The sequence below is a fragment of the Arvicanthis niloticus genome, chromosome 23, assembly GCF_011762505.2.
Source record: "Arvicanthis niloticus isolate mArvNil1 chromosome 23, mArvNil1.pat.X, whole genome shotgun sequence".
NCBI lineage: Eukaryota > Metazoa > Chordata > Mammalia > Rodentia > Muridae > Arvicanthis > Arvicanthis niloticus.
In genome coordinates this window covers 16,960,523-16,984,104 of record NC_133430.1, presented here as the reverse complement: position 1 = coordinate 16,984,104, position 23,582 = coordinate 16,960,523, and the positions used below count along the sequence as shown (strand labels likewise).

Below are 23,582 nucleotides of genomic sequence, written 5' to 3'. Positions count from 1 at the left end.
CTAAGACAATTGGGTTGTTTTGTTTTGTTGGTTTTGTTTGTGCTTGTGTATTTGTATATGAAGTTGAAGATTGACTTTTTTCAGTCTATGAAGAATTTATATTGGAATTTTAATGGGGATTCCATTGAATCTGTAGATTGCTTTTGGTAGAATAGCAATTTTCACCATATTAATTCAAGAGCATGGTACATCTTTCTATCTGCTGTCTTTTTAAATCACCTTCTACAATGTTAAAATTTTTATTCTTCAAGTCTTTCACTTGCCTTGATAGAGTTGTCCCAAGATATTTTCTAATGTGATGCTATTGTGAAAGGTATTGTTTCTCTGATTTCTTTCTCAGTGTACTTGTCATTTGTATCTAGGAAGGCTAGTGAACTTTTATGTTGATTTTATATCCTGCTACTTTTCTAAAAGTGTTTATGAACTGAAAAACTTCCCATTATGACATTTATGTATAAGCACAGAGAGAGAAAGAGAGAGAGAGAGACAGAGAGAGAGAGAGAGAGAGAGATCATATCTTCAAATTAGAATACTTTAACTTCTCTGTTTCCTGATATTTTTATCTCCTAAAAACATTGTGGTTTTTGTTATTATTCATTTTATAGTACAACAACAGTTCCTCTCCCTCCTCTCCCACAGTCCCTTCCTCACAACTTCCCCTCTTCTCCCTTCTACTCATCTACTCCTCCTCTGTTTCTTTTCAGAAAAGGGCAGGTTCCTAATGGATATCACCAGCATGGCACAGCAAATTACAGCAAAACTAGGTACACCTGCTCCTATTGAAACAAGGCAAGGCAACTCAAAAGGAGTAAAGTGTTTTAAAGGCAGGGAACAGAGCCAGAGCCCATTCCTGTACCCACCATTAGGAGTCCCAGGAAAAGAAAAAGTAACATATGTGCAGAGAGCCTATGTCAGGCCCATGCAGACTCCCTGAGTTGCAGTTCAGTATCTCTGAGCCACTATGGGCCTTATGTATTTGTTTTGCTGAGTTTTCCTATGGTGTCTTTGACCTCTTTGGTTCTTCCAAATCTTTCTCCCCTTTCTTTTGCAGGATTCCCCAAGCTCCACCTAGTGTGGGGCTCTGGGTATCTGCATCTGTTTTGATCAGTTGCTGGGTGAAACCTCTTTTATGACAATTATGCTAGATGCTAATATCTAGGTATAGCAGAATAGAATTAAGAATCATTTCATTTATTTTTTTTCCATTCATGTTTGATTCTACCATGGGACTCTGGGCAATCTAGTGCCTGCTTCCTGGCCCTCCAAGCAATGTGAGGCATGGACTCCCTCTCATGGCATGAGTCTCATGCTGCACCAGTCATTGGTTCACCACTCCTGCAATCTCCATGCCACCTTTACACCACCACATCTTGTAGGCAGAACAGATTGAAGGTGGAAGTTTTTGTGCCTTTGTTGGTTTTCTAACGCCTCCAATGGAAGTCTTGCCTGGTTCCAGAAGACAACCAGTTCAGACTCTACATCCCCCTTTGCTAAGAGTCACTCTCATCAGTTCCCGGAAGTCACTATAGTCCTGGGTTTCTGGATCATCTGAGAGATGCCTGTCCCCTCCCAGTTGTCTCTCCTAGAACTGTCTCCCTTTATCCTTCTCCTACCTGATACCTCCTGTTCCCCTCCCTGTCCCTTCCCTTTTCCAGTGTCCTTTCCCATCTACCTGCAATGTCTATTCTGTTTCTCCTCCTCAAGAGATTCACATTCCCTGTCCAACCTAAGCCCTCCCTATTACATAGCTTCTTTGGCTCTGTGGATTGTAACATTGTTATCCTTTATTTTAGAGCTGATATCCACTTGCAAGTGAGCACATACCATGTTTGCCTTTCTGGGTCTGGGTTACATCACTCAGGATGATATTTGCCAGTACACTCATTTGCCTGCAAATTTCATGATGTCATTATTTTTAATAGCTGAGTAATACTCCATTATGTAAATGTAACACATTTTCTTTTTCCATTCTTCAGTTTGGGGACATCTAGATTGTTTCCAGTTTCTGTCTATTACAAATAAAGCTGCTATGAACATAGTTGAGCAAGTCTCCTAGTGGTACATTGGAACATCTTTTGAGTATATGCCCAGGAGTGATATAACTGGGTCTTGAGGAAAAGGAATTTCCAGTTTTCTGATAACATGCCATATTGCTTTTCAAAGTGGTTGTACAAGTTTGTTCCCCTTGCTTCATACCCTTGCAAGCATGAGCTGTCTCTTGAGTTTTAAACTTAGAAACCCTATTTCTGATAGAATTTCAGAGTTGTTTTGATTTGTGTTTCCCTGATAACTAAGAATATGAACATGTCTTTAAGTGCCTCTCAGATATTAGAGATTATTCAGTTGAGAATTCTGTTTAGCTCTGTATCCCATTTTTATCCCATTTTTAATTGGGTTGTTTGATTTGTTGTTGTCTAGTTTCTATGAGGATGTGCCCCCACCTATCCCCCCACACCCACCTCCACACATTTGAATTCTCCCACACTGGGCATCCAGTCTTCAAGGGACCAATGATCCCACCTATGCCTATAAGGCCATCCTCCCCTACACATACAGCTGGAGCCATGGGTCCCTCCATATGTGCTCCCAGGCTGGTGATTTAGACCCTGGGAGCTCTGGTTGGTTGGTAGTATTGCTCTCATTATGGGGCCTCAAACCCTTTCAGCTCCTTCAGCCTTCTACCTAACTCCTCCATTGGGAACCCCATGATCAGTTCAATGATTAGCTGTGAGCATCCGCCTCTGAATATGTCAGACTCTGGCAGACCTGTAACGAGACAGCTAGCTATATCAGGCTCCTGTCAGCATGCACTTCCTGACATCCACATCAGCGTCTACCTTAGGTGACTGCACATGGGATGGATACCCAGGTGGAATGGTCTCCAGACGGCCCCTCCTTCAGTTTCTGTCCCACACTTTGTCTCCATATTTGTTTCCTTGAGTATTTTGTTACTCCTTCTAAGAAGGACCAAAGCACCTACACTTGGTCTTCCTTCTTCCTGAGCTTCATGTGGTCTGTGAGTTGAATCTTGGGTATTTCAAGCTTCTGGGCTAATATCCAATTATCAGTGAGTGAATATCATGTGTGTTCTTTTGTGATTGAGTTACCTCACTCAGGATGATATTTTCTAGTCCCATCCATTTACCTAAGAATTTCTTGAATTCATTGTTTTTAATAGCTGAGTAATACTCCATTGTGTAAATGTACCACACACTTCCCTGATGACTACGGATGCTGGACATTTCTTTAGGTGCTTCTCAGCCATTTGAGATTCCTCAGTTGAGAATTCTTAGTTTAGCACTGTACCCCATTTTTAATAGGGTGTTTTGGTTGTCTGGAGTCTAATTTCTTGAGTTCTTTGTATATATTGGATATTAGCCCTCTATTGGATGTGGGATTGGTAAAGATGTTTTTCCAATCTGTTGTTTGCTGTTTTGTCCTATTGACAGTGTTCTTTGCCTTACAGAAGCTTTGGAATTTTATGAGGTCCCATTTGTCAATTTTTGATCTTAGAGCATAAGCCCTTGGTGTTTTGTTCAGGAACTTTTCCTTTGTTCCCAAGTAGTCAAGGTTCTTCCCCACATTCTCTTCTATTAGTTTCAAACAATATAAAATACCGTGGTGTGAATATAACCAAGCAAGTGACAGATCTATATGAGAAGAACTTCAAGTCTCTGAAGAAAGAAATCTAAGAAGGTCTCAGAAGACGGAAAGATCTCCCATGCTCATGGTTGGCAGAATTAATATAGTAAAAATGGCCATCTTGCCAAAAGCAATCTACAGATTCAGTGCAATCCCTATTAAAATCCCAACTCAATTCTTCACAGAGTTAGAAAGAGAAATTCTCAAATTCATTTGGAATAATAAAAAACCCAGGATAGCAATAATTATTCTCAACAATAAAAGAACTTCTGGAGGAATCACCATCCCTGACCTCAAGCTGTACTGCAGAGCAATAATAATAAAAAAAAACTGCATGATATTGGTACAGAGACAGGCAGGAAGATCAATGGAATAGAATTGAAGATCCAGAAATGAACCACACACCTATGGTCACTTGATCTTTGACAAAGGAGCTAAAACTGTCCAGTGGAAAAAGGACAGCATTTTCAACAAATGGTGCTGGTTCAACTGGAGGACAGCATGTAGAAGAATGCCCATCGGTCCATTCTTAGCTCCCTGTACAAAGCTGTCTCTAGTCTTAAGTAGCATCTCTTCCTGTGCTATTCATGAAATGGGGGAACTGGAAAATATTATACTATATATAGTTACCCATGCCCTAAAAGATAATTTCACATGTTCTGGATCTAAACTTCAAAGATCAGATTTGTGTTTTATTTGTAATCTCTGTAAGATCAGGAATCTAGAAAAGAATGGGAATTAAAGTGTGAGAAGTAGTTATAGTAGAAGGTGTGATATGAAGGAGGAAGTGGATGAATACTGGAGGTTAAAGTATAAATGGAAATAGGAGTTTGAAAGAAAAGGGAGAAATACTTTGTAAGTTAATTTTAAATACAGTTTTCTAAAAAGAAACTTGTATGCAGGCACCCTCTAGTCCCAGAAACATTGATTATTAAAGAAAAATCTTAGTGCTGGGCTTGGGATAACTCCTTGTGAGTCACTGGTCAGCAAGAACCCCAAAAGTCTCCATAACAACATAGGGTGTTACGATTGCTCTAGGCCTATCATAGCTAGGCAGTGAGACACTATTTCTGAAAACACAAAGCTCCTTGGTTATAGGACTCAGAAATCAAGCCAGACTTGACTTGAAAATCTCCTAGGATATTTGGCTTAAATAATATACAGCTCACTCTCTTTGATATCAACATCCTAGTGATAGCTACTGATTGTGTTTGCCAGCCTAAGCTTTTCTCACAGTTTCTACCTAGGCAGAAATCCAATTTGATAGCCTCAGGGAGTGTAAACCTCACTAAGGTAACAAAATGCCTAACTTCCATATTCTTTGATTAGACAACCCCTTTGTTCTTTACTACCCTCTACTTTGGCAAACATGATCTATAATGAAGCGGAACTGTAAAAGGCTTTCCAAGGATGTAACACAAAGTAGCATGTATTTTACTACATCAGAGGTCTCAGAGCCCTACTCCCACCCCTAATTTAAACAATTTTTCATAGGTATAATATAACATTTCTTCTAGTTGTAGTATATCAGTAACAACAGGGTTCTATTTATTTCCTAACAGGATTAAAAAGATATACTATATTGGGGAAATTTGATGATGAAGTTTTCACAGTGTACTATGATCATCTGGGATACATACACAAACTGACTCCACAAAACTTTGATGCTGGTACAAATCTTTTAGGGCATGGAAATTCTCACGCTATTTTTGGAAAGGTCAGTAACGTGTGTTGAAACTGTTAGCCTTCTTTTGAGAGCAGATGGCACAGTCTATGTGCACATTAATGAGAGGGTGCTTTCTTTTGTTTGTTTGGTTAGTTGGTTGGGGTTTGTTTCGTTGTTGTTTTGGGTTTTTTATTTCTTTGCTTGTATTATGAGAGGGTGTTTTCTTTAATACATCCCCCTTTAAGATTCTAAAATTATATGTGTGTGCATATAAGTACATGTGTCTGTGTTAGGTGTGCTGAGTCTACCTTGAAGGTGAAGTTACAGGCAGTTGCAAGCCACTTGGTAGGGTACCTGAGAACCAAACTCAGATTCATTGCAAAGATCAAGTGTGTGCTCCTAACATCTGAGCCATACTTTTAGATCCATCAGGACAAACATTCTTTGCTAGAGGAAAATTTTATACACAACGTTGAACACCTCCAAAATCCTCTCTAAGTCTCACAGGTGCCCTCCAGTCATCATCATACAAGATTTCCCAGCAGAACAGGAAAAACATCTAAAACTGGATCTGTTACAAGCAACTTGGATCCTGGGGGAGTCTATTTTCTACGTTCCAAAGTTGACTTTGAAGAAATATGATTTTTGACACCTTCCATTTTAAATAGTCTTGATCACTAGTTTATTCCTTGTTTAATGCCAACATAGAGCAGAGTTTTCCAGACCTTCACAGATAATAGTAGGTACAACATATTTTTCATGATTGTAATATATAATGTTATATCCAGAGTGGGGGGCAAAGAAAATTATTACTGGCACATAGACATAAAAGTGAATACTCATCAACAAAGCAGCTAAGATTAAAATGTGTTTCATTTGTCTTAAAGAAAATTTTTGAAAAGGATGGATCTCTTTCTAGGTCAGTTTATGCCTAGAGAGATAATTTTGTGCCTAAGAGCATTTGCCACTCTTCTAGAGGACCAGAATTTGGTGCTCACCCACAGAGTGACTCATAACCATCTATAACTATAGCTCCAGAATATCCAATACATGTTTAAGACTTCTAAAACCAGTAGGTACATATATGTTGCATATATGCACACTATGCTGGTTTGGTTCTGTCAATTTGACACAACCCTATATACATCTGGGAGAGGACTGTCACTTGAGGAATTGCCTACATCTGGCTTAGACCCAGGTCTTTGAGGCATTTTCTTGATTAATGATTAATGTGGGCAGTCACAGATAGAAGCATTCTTACATGGTCTCTGCTCCTTTTCCTGCCTCCAAGTTCTCAACAAAAGGCATATTCTTAATTTTCCCTCCCGGTGTAATAGATATAATCTGAAATAAACTATTTCCTCCCCTGACTGGCTTATCTAGATCTTATCAGATCTAGAAAGTAAACTAGGACACATATCAGTTAAATGATCTATCCACCAACCAGGCTAGGACTGTAGATCAAGAGAAAAGTGTTTTAGCATCCTCTGTCTGAGATGCACACACAAAGTAAAGAGGAACTCCATGAAAGGGACATGCCACCATGTACCTGGAGTCTAGCTTGTGGACTTGGCAAATGTACAAAGCAGAGGATGTGAGCAATCTGCTAGACATACCCAATAAAAGCAACCATCAGAATTTCACTAACATCACTGTTTTGCAGAAAGCGGCTTAGTTCCCTTCAATAAAATTTGAAATTGTTTAGATGGAGAAACTACCAGAATTTCTATACTCGGGGCAAGAGTGAAGAAAGTCTGACTTAACCATATGATTTTTTCCTCCACACAAATGATACATGCATCCTTTCTGGAAGAAAGTAATCACTAGCCCTTATTATGTGTCAGGCACTGCTATGAACTCTTCATCTTATAACAACTATTTCTCCCCATTTCCTTATTACATATGTAAGGGACCCTGGGAGTAAATAATTACCCAAATTATGTGACAGCTGAGGTATTGGTATTGGGCTTTTTATTGAGGCAATTGGTTCAGGGTCTGTCCTTTTAGACACTTTATTTTCTTAATTTTTTCACTGCTGGTGAGTACCAAAAATTAAAACACTGGGAAGAAAACATGACAGAAATGTTTGTTGGAGTCAATATTGGATAGATATGGCCCCTAACAGACTTTTGGTCCCAAACCAAACAGGTTGTACACTATTTACAACCACACATACACTTGATATCCTAAGCAGCAGGATCAACTCCAACAACCTTTTTGAAGCTGGCATTCATTTTTATTTTCACCCACTGAAAGTACTCCAAACCTGATGTTCAGTTCAGCATAAAAGAATTAGATGTCAGAAATCTAGGTAAACAGTCTCTTAAGAGATAGTCTGAACATTCTGTGAATTCAGTGAATAGGATATACTGGCAGAGACAAAAGCCAGAACCATCAAGGCACTTGGGTAGCAGTGTTCAAAGGGAAGACACTTTGTTGGACCTTCCATGACAAAACTACCAGTTGGAACCAAATGAGAGCTCCAATTAGAACTAGTCATGACAAGATCTTCTGTGTTCAGGATGGTGTCACCATAGACAACACAACTCAAAAATCTGCACCTCCAATCTCCTCACATACACCACCACACCCTCCTACACAGGTACAGAAACTTCAAACTGGGGTCTATTTATCAAACTTCTTTTTTTTCTACACATTTTTTTCTCATTCACACATGTAGATATTCAAAGATATCCAAAGATCATATGGGTATATTACACTAATCAATAAGTAAAGCAGTATCATTTTGATATCAATGGGAAACAGGCATGCTATTTGGATGACATTATAATTGAAGCATTAGACATTCATCATACAATATTTTCTTTTCTCCAATTTCAGTCGCCTGATTTGGCAATTAGAACTGCTCTAGCTCCACAATATATCTCCTCCAAAGAAATGTTTTTGTTTGCATATGTACCTCTGAATGTGCCTAAAGACATACAGTGGAAAAAGAGATTTAAAAATCTTCAACTTGGGAAAATGGTCAAGTTAAGGTAATTAATGATTGTGGTTAATTAAAAATGTATCAAGGTTAACAACCAAGAAAAAGTATCACATCTCTACTGGTCTCCACCCCACAGCACTGAAATATAAAGGAATAAAGCTCAGCATAACTCTTGAAGGGCACAAATAATGTTAAAAGTATGTCTACCTGATGTCTGTAAGGAAAGAGATGAGTTTATATTTTTATTTTCTTGTAACTGATACAAAAGCAAAAGTTCTGTCATTTCCTATTGTATAGTAAATTTGCATTCCCTAATTTTTTTTAAAAATAATTCTGGTGCATCTTCCTCATATTCCTTTATGTTTTCCTAGTAGAATTAGATCTAATTCTAAGTAAACAAACATGTTACCTGCAAATAACTTCAATTTTTTTCTTAAAATTTGTTAGCGTATTGTACCTTTGTCCTATTACATTTTATAGGCCTAATAATAAACACCTTATATAGACAATATCTTCCTTGTTGCTCCTGGGTTTTAAAAGAATATTTTAAACATTTCACCATAACATGAACTCTTTTATAGTTTTTAACCCATTGAAAAATGAAATCTCTTTCTTGTTAAATGATTTGGTGATATGGTGGCTGGAGATATGCTGCACAAATATACACATCTGAGGTCAGATCTAAAGAACACATGTGACTAGAGAGGTATACAGTGTATGCCTGACTTGGTTGCTAATCCTTGTAGTCCATTAGTAATCTCTAGTTTCATTGAGAGAGCCTGTCTCAAAAAAATGTAGATGTGGCAGAAGCAATAGCTTAGTAATTAATAGGGTCACAATGTTCTGGCAGAAGGTTCCACGTTTAGTTACTAGTTCCATGTCAGGCAAAGGTTTGGATATTTAGTTTTGACTTGTTTTAAACATAAATTAAGCTAATCCATAAAAGTACACCTTTAATTTTGATGAATACTTTGGGTTGTTATTGATTCAATATTCCTGATTTATCATTTTGTGTTATCTATCCTGAATTTCTGGACTTAAGTCTATTTAGGACTTTGGCATCTGTGTTCATAAATGAAGTTTATCTACAATTTTTTTCACTATTAACAAGATTAGAAAACCTCATAAATACTGTTTTCTAGAAAAATCTTAGGATAGTAATTTTATCTGCTTTAAAAGTTTGCTTTTGGAAATGTTTTGAAACGCTATGTACTTGGAATAAAGCCACTTATGCAGTCAATTATTGTGAATATATTTGTGGGGAGTAAAAGTTTTACCTCTGGCCTTTTAGGAAATTTTTATATCTGAGTCTAAGGATTAAATTGACATAAACTGAAACAAATCACACAATTTTACTTAGCATAAGATTTATGTGTCATGGAAAACCTTATAAAAATAAAGAACGAATTTGGCAGCTCATGTTCTGTTTATCACGGAAGTATTCAATTCTATTGTATTCTCTTCAGATTATGCCATGACCAAGCAATGTTTTTAATTATGTCTTAGGAACAGAGAGGGGCTTCAAAGTCTCCTGAGATCTCCATGACTTTCATGAGGGAATGTAAATAGGCTTACTTTGTAAGAGTCTTTTGTGAATAATCACAACTGTTGTAACTTCAAGGGGGTAGTTTCCATTTTATGTACATGCAACAGAGAGTCCTACAACTTTACCCCTTCCTTTGGTTCTTACATTCTTTCCAGCCATCCATTTCCCAATGTTTCCTGAGCTGTAGAGAGGTGATATAGCTTGGACATTTATTGCCCATTTGGAGATAAGCACTTGTCCACTTGCCATACCAATAGTTATTTATTATCAGCACTTTGGACAGTTCTAATTCTGTGTGCTAGCTGCATCACTGCCTCACATTTGACTATATATGTATATATATACATATATGTGTGTGTATATATATGTGTGTGTATATATAGTTAGATATGTGTGTGTGTGTGTGTGTGTGTGTGTGTGCATACACACATACACACCCACACTTCAGATCTGCCTGCCCAGATAACAGTGCTGCCTACAGTGGATTGAGCCTCCCTACATCAGTTAACAATGAAGGCAGTAACCTACAGACAGGCCAACAGGCTTCCCTCTCAGATGAATCTAGGCTGTGCCAATTTAGTCATCAAAACTAGCTAGCACAGGAGGCTGAAGAGTTAAGTGGTTAAAAGCATTTGTTGCTCTTCCAGAGGAAACAGATTTTGTTCACAGGGATTGAATGCCTTCTTCTGAACTATACCAGTACCAAGCAGACATGCAGCGCACATATATACATGTATGCAAAACACAAATACCCATAAACAAATATATATCCTAACTAGAATAAACTCTGATAATATAACTATCACAGAGCCCTACCTCTTAACGTTATTTCAAGGAACCAATTCTCAATACACGAATGATAAAATACAAAGAACAAAGAAATTATAGCAACATTCTAATGACTAGACAAAAGCATACAATTGGATAAAGAAAAAACAATTAGATCTCAAATGTACTATGAAGAAAACAAAACAGAGACATGGGATATAAGGATTGAATGCTGAGAACAAATAACAGAGTGCCTAGCAGAGAGCTGTCGAAGTGAAAGAAATCCAGATGAGAATCCAGTGGCCAGGAAATAATGTGGGGAGTGTTTAATAAGCAGGAAGATGACAAGTGCTTGCAAGTATGTTGAGCTGGCATAACATCGGGGAGAGGGTAAAGGTCATATTATACAGCAGTAGACAGGCTGCATGAGGAGTGTCAGCAGAAACCATTGCAAAATGCTATGGTGAAGAATGAAAGAATTCATATTTATAAATATTCACTCTGACTACAATGGAAAGGGTGAAACAGGGTAAGAGTAAAAGGTGCAGACACTTCAGGGTCGATGAAGAGAGAGCAGTAATGGTGCTGAAACAGGTGCACGTGAGAGAAGGCAGGACTTGGTGGATTCTGGTAGAGTTGTGGTGAATCAAGGACCAGGTAGGTGGCTGATAAGATGACTCAGCCAGTACAAACACTTGGTGTACAAGCCTAATGACTTCTAATTGATCCCTCCAACCCACAATGGAGATATAGAAACCAATTCCAAAGGTGCTATGCACACAGGTGGCCACCGTGATACAAACCATACATACCTTAAGCATCACAATAAATCAATTGTTAAAAGAATCCTAGGGAAGTTTGGTTTGCAGCTCAAGCAAATGCTGTCATTTTCTGAGATGAAGAACTTGAAGATTTGGCAGATATAAATTTTACATTAGAAATTTAAATTTAAATTCTGAGGGTTGAAAGCCACTGGTTTAGGGGATTAACATCTGTAACCTAATGTGGGGCAGGAGGTGGGGGGTGGATTAAATAATTTGGCCTTTGTTCTATCTGTGCAGGAATTGCATGGCTCTAACTTTCAACCTGTTAGTTGAAGTCACAGGAAGAAAAGGGGACACTTTGAGAAGTGAATTTAGCATTTATTTCTAAGATGTAAAACATTTCCTATGAAAGCTCTCTAAGAAAAAGGGTAAAAGCAAAATGCTTTTAAATGTCTGCTGGATATTTAAAAGACAGTGTGAAGACAACCTGAAGTGGACAGTTGGATACATGACTCTTTATGCAGAAAAGAGCAGACACATACATGTGGCAGTTGTTCACATACACATGAGTAACTCTATTGCAGGAGATTATGACATAAAGAAGAGTCATTCAAGTAACAGGACTGGGGCAGGTGTGAAGCTGAAAATGAGTAGTCAGGGATAGAAAAGCCTAGAAGGAGGCATCTAAACCCAAAACAGGATACTTCCAAAAGCACTCCAGCACTGGGAGAGTAGCTAAAATAAGGACCAAGAAGTCACTTTAAATTTGGATGTACTCTAGGGTAGAATGTTCTGGATGGAAGCAGTTTCACTGACATGGGATCCAGGCAAAAAGCAAGCTAGAGCATCAGAGCAGTTACTTGATGTATCCATTCCCATTGATGACAGTCATAGTAATACAGCATTTGTCTACTCAGCAGCGATTGTTACCTCCAGAACACACTGATCCCTTAATGTAAGCCCATCCCTTATTGCCCTGGTCCCCCTTATTTCTTCTTTTAAGGTTTATTTCTCTCCTCCTTTTGAACCACACAGTACCTGATCACCTAATAGCAATTCTTGACACTTAGAGACTCCAAATGGGAGGAGTTGGAGGACAGCTTTGATAATGGAGTTGGCTGCTGGCCCTAGCCATTAATTACTGGAGGTCAGGCCTCTATCCCTGCCTTGGGAAGATTAGAATCACCACGGACCTTCTATACTTGGAGAAGGGAGGAGATGTCGGGGCAGCCCTGCTTATACACTGAAGGCCTAAAATCAGCCATAAGCCTAAAATCAGCAATAGGCCTGACATACATGCCTGCTAAAACAAAGTCTTGGATCTCTGTGGAAAAACACTGAAACAGATGGCTATAAGCTATTGTAAACAGGCAGCTTCTGTGGAAATTTACCAGCCTGTGTAGTCATAGACCTTGTAAATAGGCAGCCTTCATGGATAGTACCAACTTAAATAAGGACAAGTGAATCATAGGCAGAGTCATAGTGACCTGTCCCCTGAACCTTCACCCAGCTGATACCCTGTTCTGAAAGATATCTGTACTCCCCCTGAACACCTATGCTCCTGTGTCATCCCCTTCCCCACATCCTGCCATTTTGTGTTTATAACCCCTGTGTTAAAAAGTAAAAATTACAATTTGATAATATAAAAAAATTAAAAATTAAAAAATTATAATCACAAAATTAAAAAAGTAAATAAATAAAAGAATACACAAATAAGTAAATAAAAAATTAATTAGAAAACATTGCACACTTGCTCAAACTAATAAACTATGCATACATAACTTCACCCACAGATCATAACTCTGGCAGGGTTCACTTTTTTGAGATAGGAAATTGCTGTGTAGCCTAAAGCTGGCCTCAAATCCTCAATCCTCCTGCCTCAGCCACCTGAGTACTTCCATGGCCAACCTAGGTTTCAGTTTTGATGCCCTTTCTGTGGGTTGGAACAAGTGTATATTGGCATTATAGTGTACATACCATAGTCTTGTATGAAACTTCCCATGTCTCACCTGGTAATCCTTGTCCCAGCTCCTGGCAACTTTTTTGTTGTTGTTGCTATCTCCTTAGATTTGCCTGTTCTAGAATACAATGTAGTTGGAGTTATATACCCTTTTGAAGTTAGCTTCTTCTACTTAGAGTATGCCTTAAAATTGCTATTACCCTGCTTAAATAAGACCATAAGAATTATTGAGTCAGTTGATAACGCTAACAATAGAAGGGGAAAGTTCATGGGCCCCGCCACTAGATAAGAACTACAGGCAAAAAGAAATGCTGAGAGCTGGAAAATTAGTCGTTCTCAGGCATGAGTCCCTTCATTGGTTATCCAGTATCAAGTTTTCAGCCCTGAAAACATCATGCACACATACAAGTACAGTAAATGGATTAAGCAAAGCATGTGTGTGTCTATCTATCTATCTATCTATCTATCTATCTATCTATCTATAAATTTAGAAGAAAAGAGGTAATGAATTTGAAAGGGACCATGATGAGGGAGGAGCAGACATGGGAAGGGTTGGAGGGAGGAACTGAAAGTAGGAAGTGATTTCATTATATTTTAATTCCAAAAAACGTAAAAAATATTTCTACTATCTTTTATTGACTTGATAATTATTTAGTGATGATTCGTATTCCACTGTCTGTTTAGACCACATTTTATATAACTATTCACCCATATTTTAAATTTGCTTTTATTATTTTATGTATTGTTGTTTCATTCAGTGACCATGGAGGCTAGAAGAGATCCCTAGGCTAGAAGAGTTGTGTTGAGGGAGATATTTAAAACAGCAGCTCCCAATCTTGCTTGTTCTTAATTAGCCACAATCTTCCCGACTAGGCTAGGCCCGAGGTCATGAGCAGAGGCATGTTGTCATTGCTGTCGTGGCTCAGGCTGCCAGCTCAGGCAACTGGCTCAGGTGGCCAGAGACACTGGCCCTGCAACCCACGAGACACCAGCATGGAAGATGGCTCTGCCAATCTTCCACACTGTCTCCACAAGGCTAGGTTGGGCCCAGACCATCCTGCCATCTACGTGGTACCTGGTAGAAATGAGACCCTAAAGTTTAAAGATTAACCAAAGGCTTTATATGTTTGATAATGCTCAATTAACTAGATGCTCACACAATTAGAGGTGTTTCCCAATATTTAACCTAGATATAAGTTATTACCCAGGACTGCTCCCAATACATGTGTGGTTCTCCACCCTCCTCCATCTCTGCTCCCCTTAGCCCCTCCTCTTTCTTCTCCTCTTCCTCTCCTTACTCCTCCCACCTTAGCTCCTCCAAACTTGCAGGGAAAATATGCTGCTACACAGTTGCATGTGTTTGTGAGTTGCTATGTGGAGGACCAAACCAGGTCCTCTAGAAGAGCACCCAGTGCTGTTAAATACTGATTATCACCTCACCCCCAACTTATTCACCAAATAAAAGACATTCCAGCTGCTCCCAATGAACAAACTGCTATTGGTATTTATATGCAGGTTTTTGTATAGACATGTCTTTTCAGTTCATTTAGGTAAATACCTAGAATATTGCATAAAAAAAAATTTGAGATTAAATAAACTGCCTAACTTGCCATACCTTTCTATATTCCCACCAGCAATAAATTAGAATTTCTTTCATATCTGGCCAGCATTTGGCATGGTTAGTGTTAGGGTTTTGTTATTTTGTCACTTTCTGTTTTTTTTTTTTTTTCATTTCCAGTTCCCTGATGATGAATTGCTTTTTCTGTCCTTATTTGCCATCTACTTGCCACTCTCTCTCCCTCCCTCCTTTCCTCTCTTCCTCTCTCCCTCCATCTCTCTACCTCTCTCTTTTTCTTTCTCTCTAATTCCTCTTGCTTTTGCCCTCTCTCTTTCTCTCTCTCTGTGTATGCACATGCACGTTTGTGCATCTGCCTGAACCAATCTCTGCCGTCCTGAGATTACAAACCCTCTCTACCATACCTCATTCTCTTTGCTTGCTCCCTCTTCTTTCTCCCCACCTCCTCCTTTTATACCTGTCTGTCTTTAGTCTGTACTCCTCCAGATGCCTCTGGCTATTAGCTTCATCTTATCTACAATAAAATTTACCCTCCACCAGACCTAAGAGCAGTAATTTCCTCTTTTTCTTTTCTTTCTTTTTTTTTTTTTTAATTTTTTCATTCAAATGTGAACTGGTGAAATACTTTCTAGAAAACTTAATTTATATTCATATTCATAGTGAATTCACATCTATTTCCACTCAAGTATCATCTCTTCTGAATGCTGACATTTATAAATATTTGTAGGATGGATGTTTAGCATTTGCCTAACATTCATGAAGGACTAGATTTGAGCCCCAGCACTAAATAATGATAGATGATAGACAGATGATAGATAGATAGATAGATAGGTAGACAGATGTATAGATAACTTTTGCTCACTTGCAGTGTGAAAAATATGTTGTATATGTCATTTTGCCAACAGCTAAAAAGTTTGAACAACTGTTAGACAAAGAGTCATTTGTTAGCTGGTATATTACTATTATCAATCATAACATTTTATTTTATTTTTAAACATATTTTATTTTTAAATTACACATTATTGTGGCTGCTCTTTTAAGTCACTCGGATATCCATTTTTTTATGGTTGTTGATTTTTTTTTTTTTTAGTAAAGCTGGAATTGCTTATATTATAAATGTATTTATACATGAAGATGAGCCTGTGGGATTTCAGTCATCAATTCACATAAAATTAATGGACCCATTTTCGATGGAAAATGAAACAGAGAGCCCTTGTTTACTTAACAATATTGAAATTAAATATTCTGGAAAAATATACTACACACTTACACTTCAAAAAAAAGGTAAGTATAACAATATAACCTATCTCTTTTGGCTTCAAAAATTAAAAGTTAAATTTTGAGAAGGTTACATATTTCTTTTTAATGTAATAGTTTTAATATGAGTGTGTATGTGAATGTGTATGCATATGTATAGTGAATGTGTGTGGATGTGGTATGTGTGTATAGGTGAGTCTGTGCATATATGTATATAAGTGTGTGTATTTGTGGCTATCTGTATATGTGTGAGTATGTGTACTTGTGTGTGTTTATGTGTGAGAATATACATAGATGTATGTGTCCATGTTTATGTGTGTGTATGTGCACGTGTGTGTGAATGTGTGGGTGCATGTATGTGTATGTTTGTGTATGTATATATGTATGTTTATGTGTGTATGGGTATGAGAATGTGTGTGTGTGTCTGTGTGTGTGTTGCTGAAAGATTGAACCTAAATCCTTGTATATATTAGACAAATACTCTACCATTTCAGTTCTCCCCTTATTACCAAATTCTAGTCCAACTGGAAATCAAACAAAGATTACTGATACTTAAGTTATAGGATCAGTTGTTTGTAATGTAACAAAATATACCTACAACTTTATTAATATATTTTCAATAAGTAGTCTTTATTATTTATTATAGTGAGACTTATTTTGTTTTGAACAGTGCTCAGAAGAAGTTAGAGAAAATGAGAATTTTTTGTCAATCAAAATATATTTTGAATGAAATATTTTAAAACTCTTTATTAAAAAGTGGTCAGGAATGATGATGCAATACCTTTAATCCTATCATTTAGGAGGCAAAGTCTGAGGTAGGCAGATCTTTGTAAGTTTCAGGGCAATTTAGTATGGATACCCAGTTCCAAGCTAGCGAACGATATATAGTGAGACTTCTCAGGAGCCAACAAGCTAATAACTAGCACGGGATCTTCCTGAGATGACTTCACCTTAGATTAAAATCTATAGAACTTTGGTAGGCAAGGCCAAGAAGAAAATCACTTCAGGAAAGATTCCTGCTATTAATATGCTTTTCCTGTTTTATCACATATATAACAATCACTAGGTATTAGCCCACACTTTTGAGCAGATCTCTGCAAAACAATGAAGATGTACTTACTCTCTTGTAGTGATGCTATATAGACAAATACATGATGTCTTATTTCTTAATGATGACCCTATAAGCATTCCTAAAATTATATCAGTATTTACTAAGCTCTATTCTAGTGGGACTGCTTATTAGATCCTTTTCTGATAGTCAAAACTGCAATGATAATTCTGCCAGTCTCCCATGTGTCACCAGTTAATTGCCTCTTAGATAGTAAGAAGACATTCTAGTACTCAGAGCACATTCCAAGACACTATAAGCCATTAACCAAAGGTCATAAAAAAGGGAACTAATGATTTACTATAGGTACTAGGACAGAAGATAAAATATTGACTGGGTGTATCTATCTATACAAAATCTCACTACTAACTTAGTTATGGTCCTTTAACTTTCCATGAATCTCTGGAGCTATAAGAGGTGATGAATGTTTAGCCAGATAATTACTCCTAATGGACATACATGTAAACATTCTCCATTGTAAACTTCTTATTCAAGTTATGATTTGAATTTATGTGTAAACTTGTGATGAACTTTTTACCATGTGATGGTGTATTCTGTAATACCCTAGATCAGTGGCTTTTAATACTCAGAATTAGAAAGAATGTTTTTAGGACTTTTTAGAAGTCATCATCAGCATTCAGTATAGAGAGCTGAAGACAGAAGTGTGCAAATTTCCCTTATCCTTCTTAGGATCATCATGAGCATTTTGCTTTTTCCCCTTTTCTTAGAGAGATTTCATAGGAAATGTTTTACATCTTAGAAATAAATGCTAAATTCACTTTTCAAAGTGTCCCTTTTTCTTTCTGTGACTTCAACTAACAGGTTGAAAGTTAGAGCCATGTAATTCCTGCACAGATAGAACAAAGGCCAAATTATTTAATCCACCCCCCACCTTCTGCCTCACATTAGTTTACAGATGTTAATCCCCTAAGACAGTGGCTTTCAACCCTCAGAATTAAGAAGAATGTTTTTAAGACTTTTTAGAAGTTATCATTAACATTCAGTATAGAGAGCTGGAACATCTGGAGACCCTCAGTCATTAAAGACACAACAGAGTTCCACTCTGTGTCTCCTTTCAACCCACTCCAGGCTGGGAAGCTCCTGGTAACTTGTGTCATTCTTTTTCAAAAAAATTATGGAAATTTTGCCCTACATAATAAAACTAAGTTTGAACTGGGCAGTGGTAGCATATGTCTTTACTCACAGCATTTGTGAACCAGAACCAGAAGGAGGCAGACTTCTATGAGTTTGATGTGAGCCTGGTCTACAGAGTGAGTTCTAGAACAGCCAGAGCTACACAGAGAAACCCTGTCCCAAAAAGTGAAAACAAACAAAACAAACAAAAGGTATTTGAATCTCTATTATAAAGGATATTTCTATTTCTAATTATTAATGATAGATACACAACAGAAGTTAATAGGCTTTGGGGCTAGATGGGTGGCTCAATGATAAAGTATTTACTGCTTTTGTGGAAGACCCAAGTTCAGTTCTCAGCACCAATCCCAGGTACTCAGAACAGCTTGGAACTCCAACTCCAGGGGATACAATGTCTCTGCTCTCTGAGGGCACCTATACTCACATGGACACACACACACACACAACTACACATAATTAGTCTTGTTAATTTAATGATGGATTTAGGTTTTGAGTAACCAAGAAGACATTAGAGCATTTTGCTAGAAAATGACCTGTTGTGACAGTTTGAACAAGATCACCAAGTCTTCTGTGACTGGGCAGGTAATATTGACAAACCATAGAGAAAAGCAGAAAAACCAGATGAAGGAAGTCATCAGGTGGGAGACCATGCTACATTTTAGGTTCCTATTACTTATGCAGTTGCCAAACCTGCATCTGCCAAGCATGCTCCAGTACAAAAAGAAGGAGGTAAAAAGAGAGAAAGAATGAATAAACCTGAATACCACTAGGTGGTTCACCCCTGAGCCCTACCACTTGGGACTCAGAGACAGTAGAGACATGAATTCAGGGTCAGTCTCAGCTACATAGCAAAAGCCTGTTTTGTTCATTTCTATTGAAAAAAAAAAACCCACAAACTCTTTCCAGATCTTACCTACAACTCTATTATCTCAACTCTCTGTCTCTCTCTTACTCTCTCTCTGTTTCTGTATGTCTCTCTCTCTCTGTCCCTTTCTCTGTCTCTCTTTCCTTCCCTTTCTCCAGCCTCTCTCTCTCTCTCTCTCTCTCTCTCTCTCTCTCTCTCTCTCTCTCTCTCTCTCTCTCTCTCTCTCTCTCTTCTTCATTCCTTCCCTCTTCCCTTCCTTCCTTTCTTTTCTTTCTTTTGTCATTTTATATCCTAATAGGAACCACCTTCTCATCCCAGTCCCCCCCCCCCCCGCCTCCACACACACACAGGGAACCTTCCTTCATTCTCCTCTCCCCTCCTCCTCTGAGAAGAAAGACCCTCCTGGATAAATCCTCAATACCCATCCCCTCCCCATCACCTCATTTCTCTGCAGGACTAAGTGTATGCTCTCCCACTGAGGCCAGACAAGGCAGACCAGTTAAAGGAATAGGATCCACAGGCAGGCAACAGGTTCATGGCCAGCCTCTGTTCCAGCTGTTGGTGAACCCACATGAAGACAAAGCTGCACATCTTTCACATATGTGTGGTGGCTTGCAGGGGCGGGTAGGTCCAACCCATGCTCACTCTTTGTTTGGTGGTTCAGACTCTTGAGAACCCCCAAGGATCCAAGTTAGTTGACACTGTTAGTCTTCCTGTAGTTTCCCTGTCTTCTTTGGGCCCCTTAATCCTTCCTCCAACTCTTCCAGAAGACTCCCTTAGTTCCATCTAATGTTTGGCTGTGGTTCTTTGCATATATTTCCATTAGCTGCTAGGTGGAGCCTCTCAGAGGACAGTTATGCTAGGCTCCTATCTGCAAACAAGTATCAAGGATTGGTATTTGTCCATGGGATGGGACTCAGTTTGGGCCAGTCAATGGATGACCATTCACTCTTTCTCTCTTCTATTTTTGCCCCTGCACATTTTAAAGGCAAGACATATATTTTGGATCAATGATTATGTGAGTAGATTGCTATCCTTATTCCTCTACTGGGAGTCCTACCTGGCTATTAGAAGTGGCCATTTCATGATGCATATCTGCAAGTGCTAATAGTCTCAGTAGTCACCCCCATAGACAACCTGGGATCTCCCCCACCCCGTCCTAGTTCTCTGGTCCATCCTAGAGATGCCACCTGCCTGGCTTCAACCTCTGATTTCCATTCTCTCTCCCTTGCTCTCCCTACAACTTATCCCCTCAACCTGGTCTTCTCCCCATCCCCTTTCCCACTGATTTCCCTCCCTCAGTACACCTCCCATATCTATTTTATTTCCCCTTTTGAGAAAGACTCAAACATCCTACCTCCTTGTTTTTAGGCTTCCTTGGCTCTGGATTGTAGAGTGCCTAAGCTGTAGTTTCTGGCTAATATCCACTTATAAGTGCATGTCCTTTTGGGTCTCAGTTACCTCAACTCACAAAATATTTTTAGTTCCATCCACTTGCTGCAAAACTCATGATATCCTCATTCTTAGTAGATAAATAGTCTTTCATTGTGTAAATAAAGCACATTTTCTGTACCCATTCTTCTGTTGTGAGACATCTGGGTTGTTTCCAGCTTCTGGTTATGAACAAATAAGGCTGCTATGAACAGAGTGGAACAAGGGCCCCAGTGACCTGGTGGTGCATCTTTTGGGTATATTCCCAAGAGTGGTGTAGCTGGATCTTCAGTTAGATCCATTTCCAATTCTTTGGGGAACTTCCAGTTTGATTGCCAGAGTGGTTGTACCAATTTGTAACCCCACCAGCAATGGAGGAGTGTTCCTCTTTCTCCACATCTTCACCAACATGTGCTGTCACCTAAGGTTTTGATCTTACCCATTCTGATTGGTGTAAGGTGGAATCTCAGGGTCGTTTTGATTTCCATTTCCATGGTCACTAAGTACTTTGAACATTTCTTTAAGTGCTTCTCAGCCATTCCAGATTTCTCTGTTGTGAATTCTTTGTTTAGTTCTAAACCCCATTTTTGTATGGGGCTGTTTGGTTTCTTTGTGGTTAGCTTCTTGAGTTCTTCATGCATTTTGGATATTAGCCCTCTATCAGATGTGGGGTTAGTAAAGATTTTTTTCCATATCTGTAGGTTGCTGATTTATTCTATTGGCTTTATTCTATTTGCCTTACAGAAGCTTTCCAGTTTAATGAGGTCCCATTTATCAATTCTTGATCATAGAGTCTGAGCCATTGGAGGTCTGTTTAGGAAATTTCTCCCTGTGCTAATGAGTTTGAGGCTCTTTTCTACATTCTATTAGATTCAGTGTATCTGGTTTGATGTTGAGGTCCTTGATCCACTTGGACTTGAGCTTTGTGCAAGGTAACAAATGTGGGTCTATTTTCATTTTTCTACATACAAACTGCCAGTTAGAACAGCACCATTTGTTGAAGATGCTATCTTTTGTCCATTGTATATTTTTGGCTTCTTTGTGAAAGATCCAGGGTCTGTAAGTATGTAGTTTTATATCTTGGTCTTAAATTCTGTTCCACCGATCAACATGTCTGTCTCTGTACCTATACCATGCAGGTTTTATCATGATTTTTCTGTAGTATACTTTGAGTTCAGGGATGGTAATTTCCCCAAAAGTTCTTTCATGGTTAAAAATTGTATTCGCTATTCTGGGTTTTTTGCTTTTCCAGATGAATTTGAGAATTGCTCTTTCGATGTCTTTGAAGAATTGTATTAGAATTTTGATGGGGATTGCATTGAATCTTTAGATTGCTTTTGGTATAATGGCCATTTTTAGTATGTTAATTCTGCCAACCCATGAGCACGGGAGATCCATTTTCTGAGATCTTCGATTTCTTTCTTGAGAGACAAAGTTAGTGTCATACAGATCTTTCATGTGTTTGGTTAGAGTTACCCCAAGATGTTTTATATTATTTGTGACTATTGTGAAAGGTGTTGTTTCCCCAATTTCTTTTTCAGACTACTTATCATTTGTATAAAGGAAGGCTACTGATTTGTTTGAGTTAATTTTGTATCTAGTCACTTTGCTGAAGTTGGTTATCAGCTGTAAAAGTTCTCTGGTAGAATTTTGGGGGTCTCTTATGTATACTATCATATCATCTGTAAATAGTGTTACCTTGACTTCTTCTTTGTCAAATTGTATCCACTTGATCTCCTTTTATTGTCTTATGGCTCTAGCTAGAACTTGAAGTACTATTTTGCATAGTTACAGGGAGAGTGGGCATCCTTGTCTTGTATCATATTTTAGTGGGATTGCTTCAAGTATCTCTCCATTTAATTCTATATTGGCTGTTAGTTTGCTGTATGATGTCTTTATTATGTTTATGTATGGGCCTTGAATTCCTGGTCTTTCAAGTAATTTAAACATGAATGGGACTTGTAGTTTGTCAAATGTTCTTTCAGCATCTAAGGGGATGATCATGTGATTTTTTTCTTTGGGCTTGATTATATAATGGATTACATTAATGGATTTTTTATATATTGAACCCACCTTGCATCCCTGGGATGAATCCAACTTCATGGTGGTGAATAATGGTTTTGATGTGTTATTGGGTTCAGTTTGTGAGAATTTTATTCAGTATTTTTGCATCGATCTTCATAAGCAAAATTGGTCTTAAGTTCTCTTTTTTGGGGTCCTTATGTGGTTTAGGTATCACAGTAATTGTGGTTTCATAGAATGAATTAGGTAGTGTTCCTTCTGTTTTTATTTTATGGAATATTTTGAGAAATATTGGTATCAGGACTTCTTTTAAGATTCGGTAGAATTCTGTACTCAATTCAACTGGCTCTGGGCTTTTTTTTTGGTTGGGAGGTTTTTAATGACTTCTTCTATGTCTTTAGGAGATATGATAGTTTACCTGCTCTTGATTTAACTTTTGTATGTGGTATCTGTCTAGAAAATTATCCATTTCATCTGGATTTTCCAATTTTGTTGAGTATAGACTTTTGTAGTACGATCTGATGATTTTTAAAATTTCTTTCATTTCTGTTGTTATGTCTCCCTTTTCATTCCAGATTTTGTTATTTTGGATACTGCCTCTGGGCCCTTTAGTTAGTTTGGCTAAGTGTTTATCTTGTTGATTCTCTCAAAGAATTAGCTTTTGGTTTTATTGATTCTTTCTATGGTTCTCTTTGTTTCTATTTAGTTGGTTTCAGACATGAGTTTGACTATGACCTGAGTTTGATTATTTCCTGCTGTCTACTCCTCTTGGGTGTGTTTCCTTCTTTTTGTTCTGGAGCTCTCAGGTGTGCTGTTAAGTTGCTAGTGTAGGATATCTCCAATTTATTTTATTTTATTTTATTTTTATTGGGTAT

The 23,582-nt window shown here is 38.1% G+C and overlaps 1 protein-coding gene across 3 annotated transcripts in view; it reads left to right on the top strand.

Annotated features, from left to right (window-relative positions):
- Catsperb (catsper channel auxiliary subunit beta) overlaps nucleotides 1–23,582 on the top strand; it is a 143,110-nt gene that overhangs the window by 87,249 nt on the left and 32,279 nt on the right. For all 3 annotated transcript variants that reach the window (XR_013106641.1, XM_076921394.1, XM_076921395.1), the window contains 3 exons: nucleotides 5,205–5,359; nucleotides 8,150–8,304; nucleotides 15,960–16,153. Coding sequence is in view for 2 of the 3 variants with exons in the window: in XM_076921394.1 (XP_076777509.1) it covers nucleotides 5,205–5,359; nucleotides 8,150–8,304; nucleotides 15,960–16,153 (504 nt within the window). In the remaining variant the exon portion in view is untranslated. The remainder of the gene's footprint in view (nucleotides 1–5,204; nucleotides 5,360–8,149; nucleotides 8,305–15,959; nucleotides 16,154–23,582) is intronic.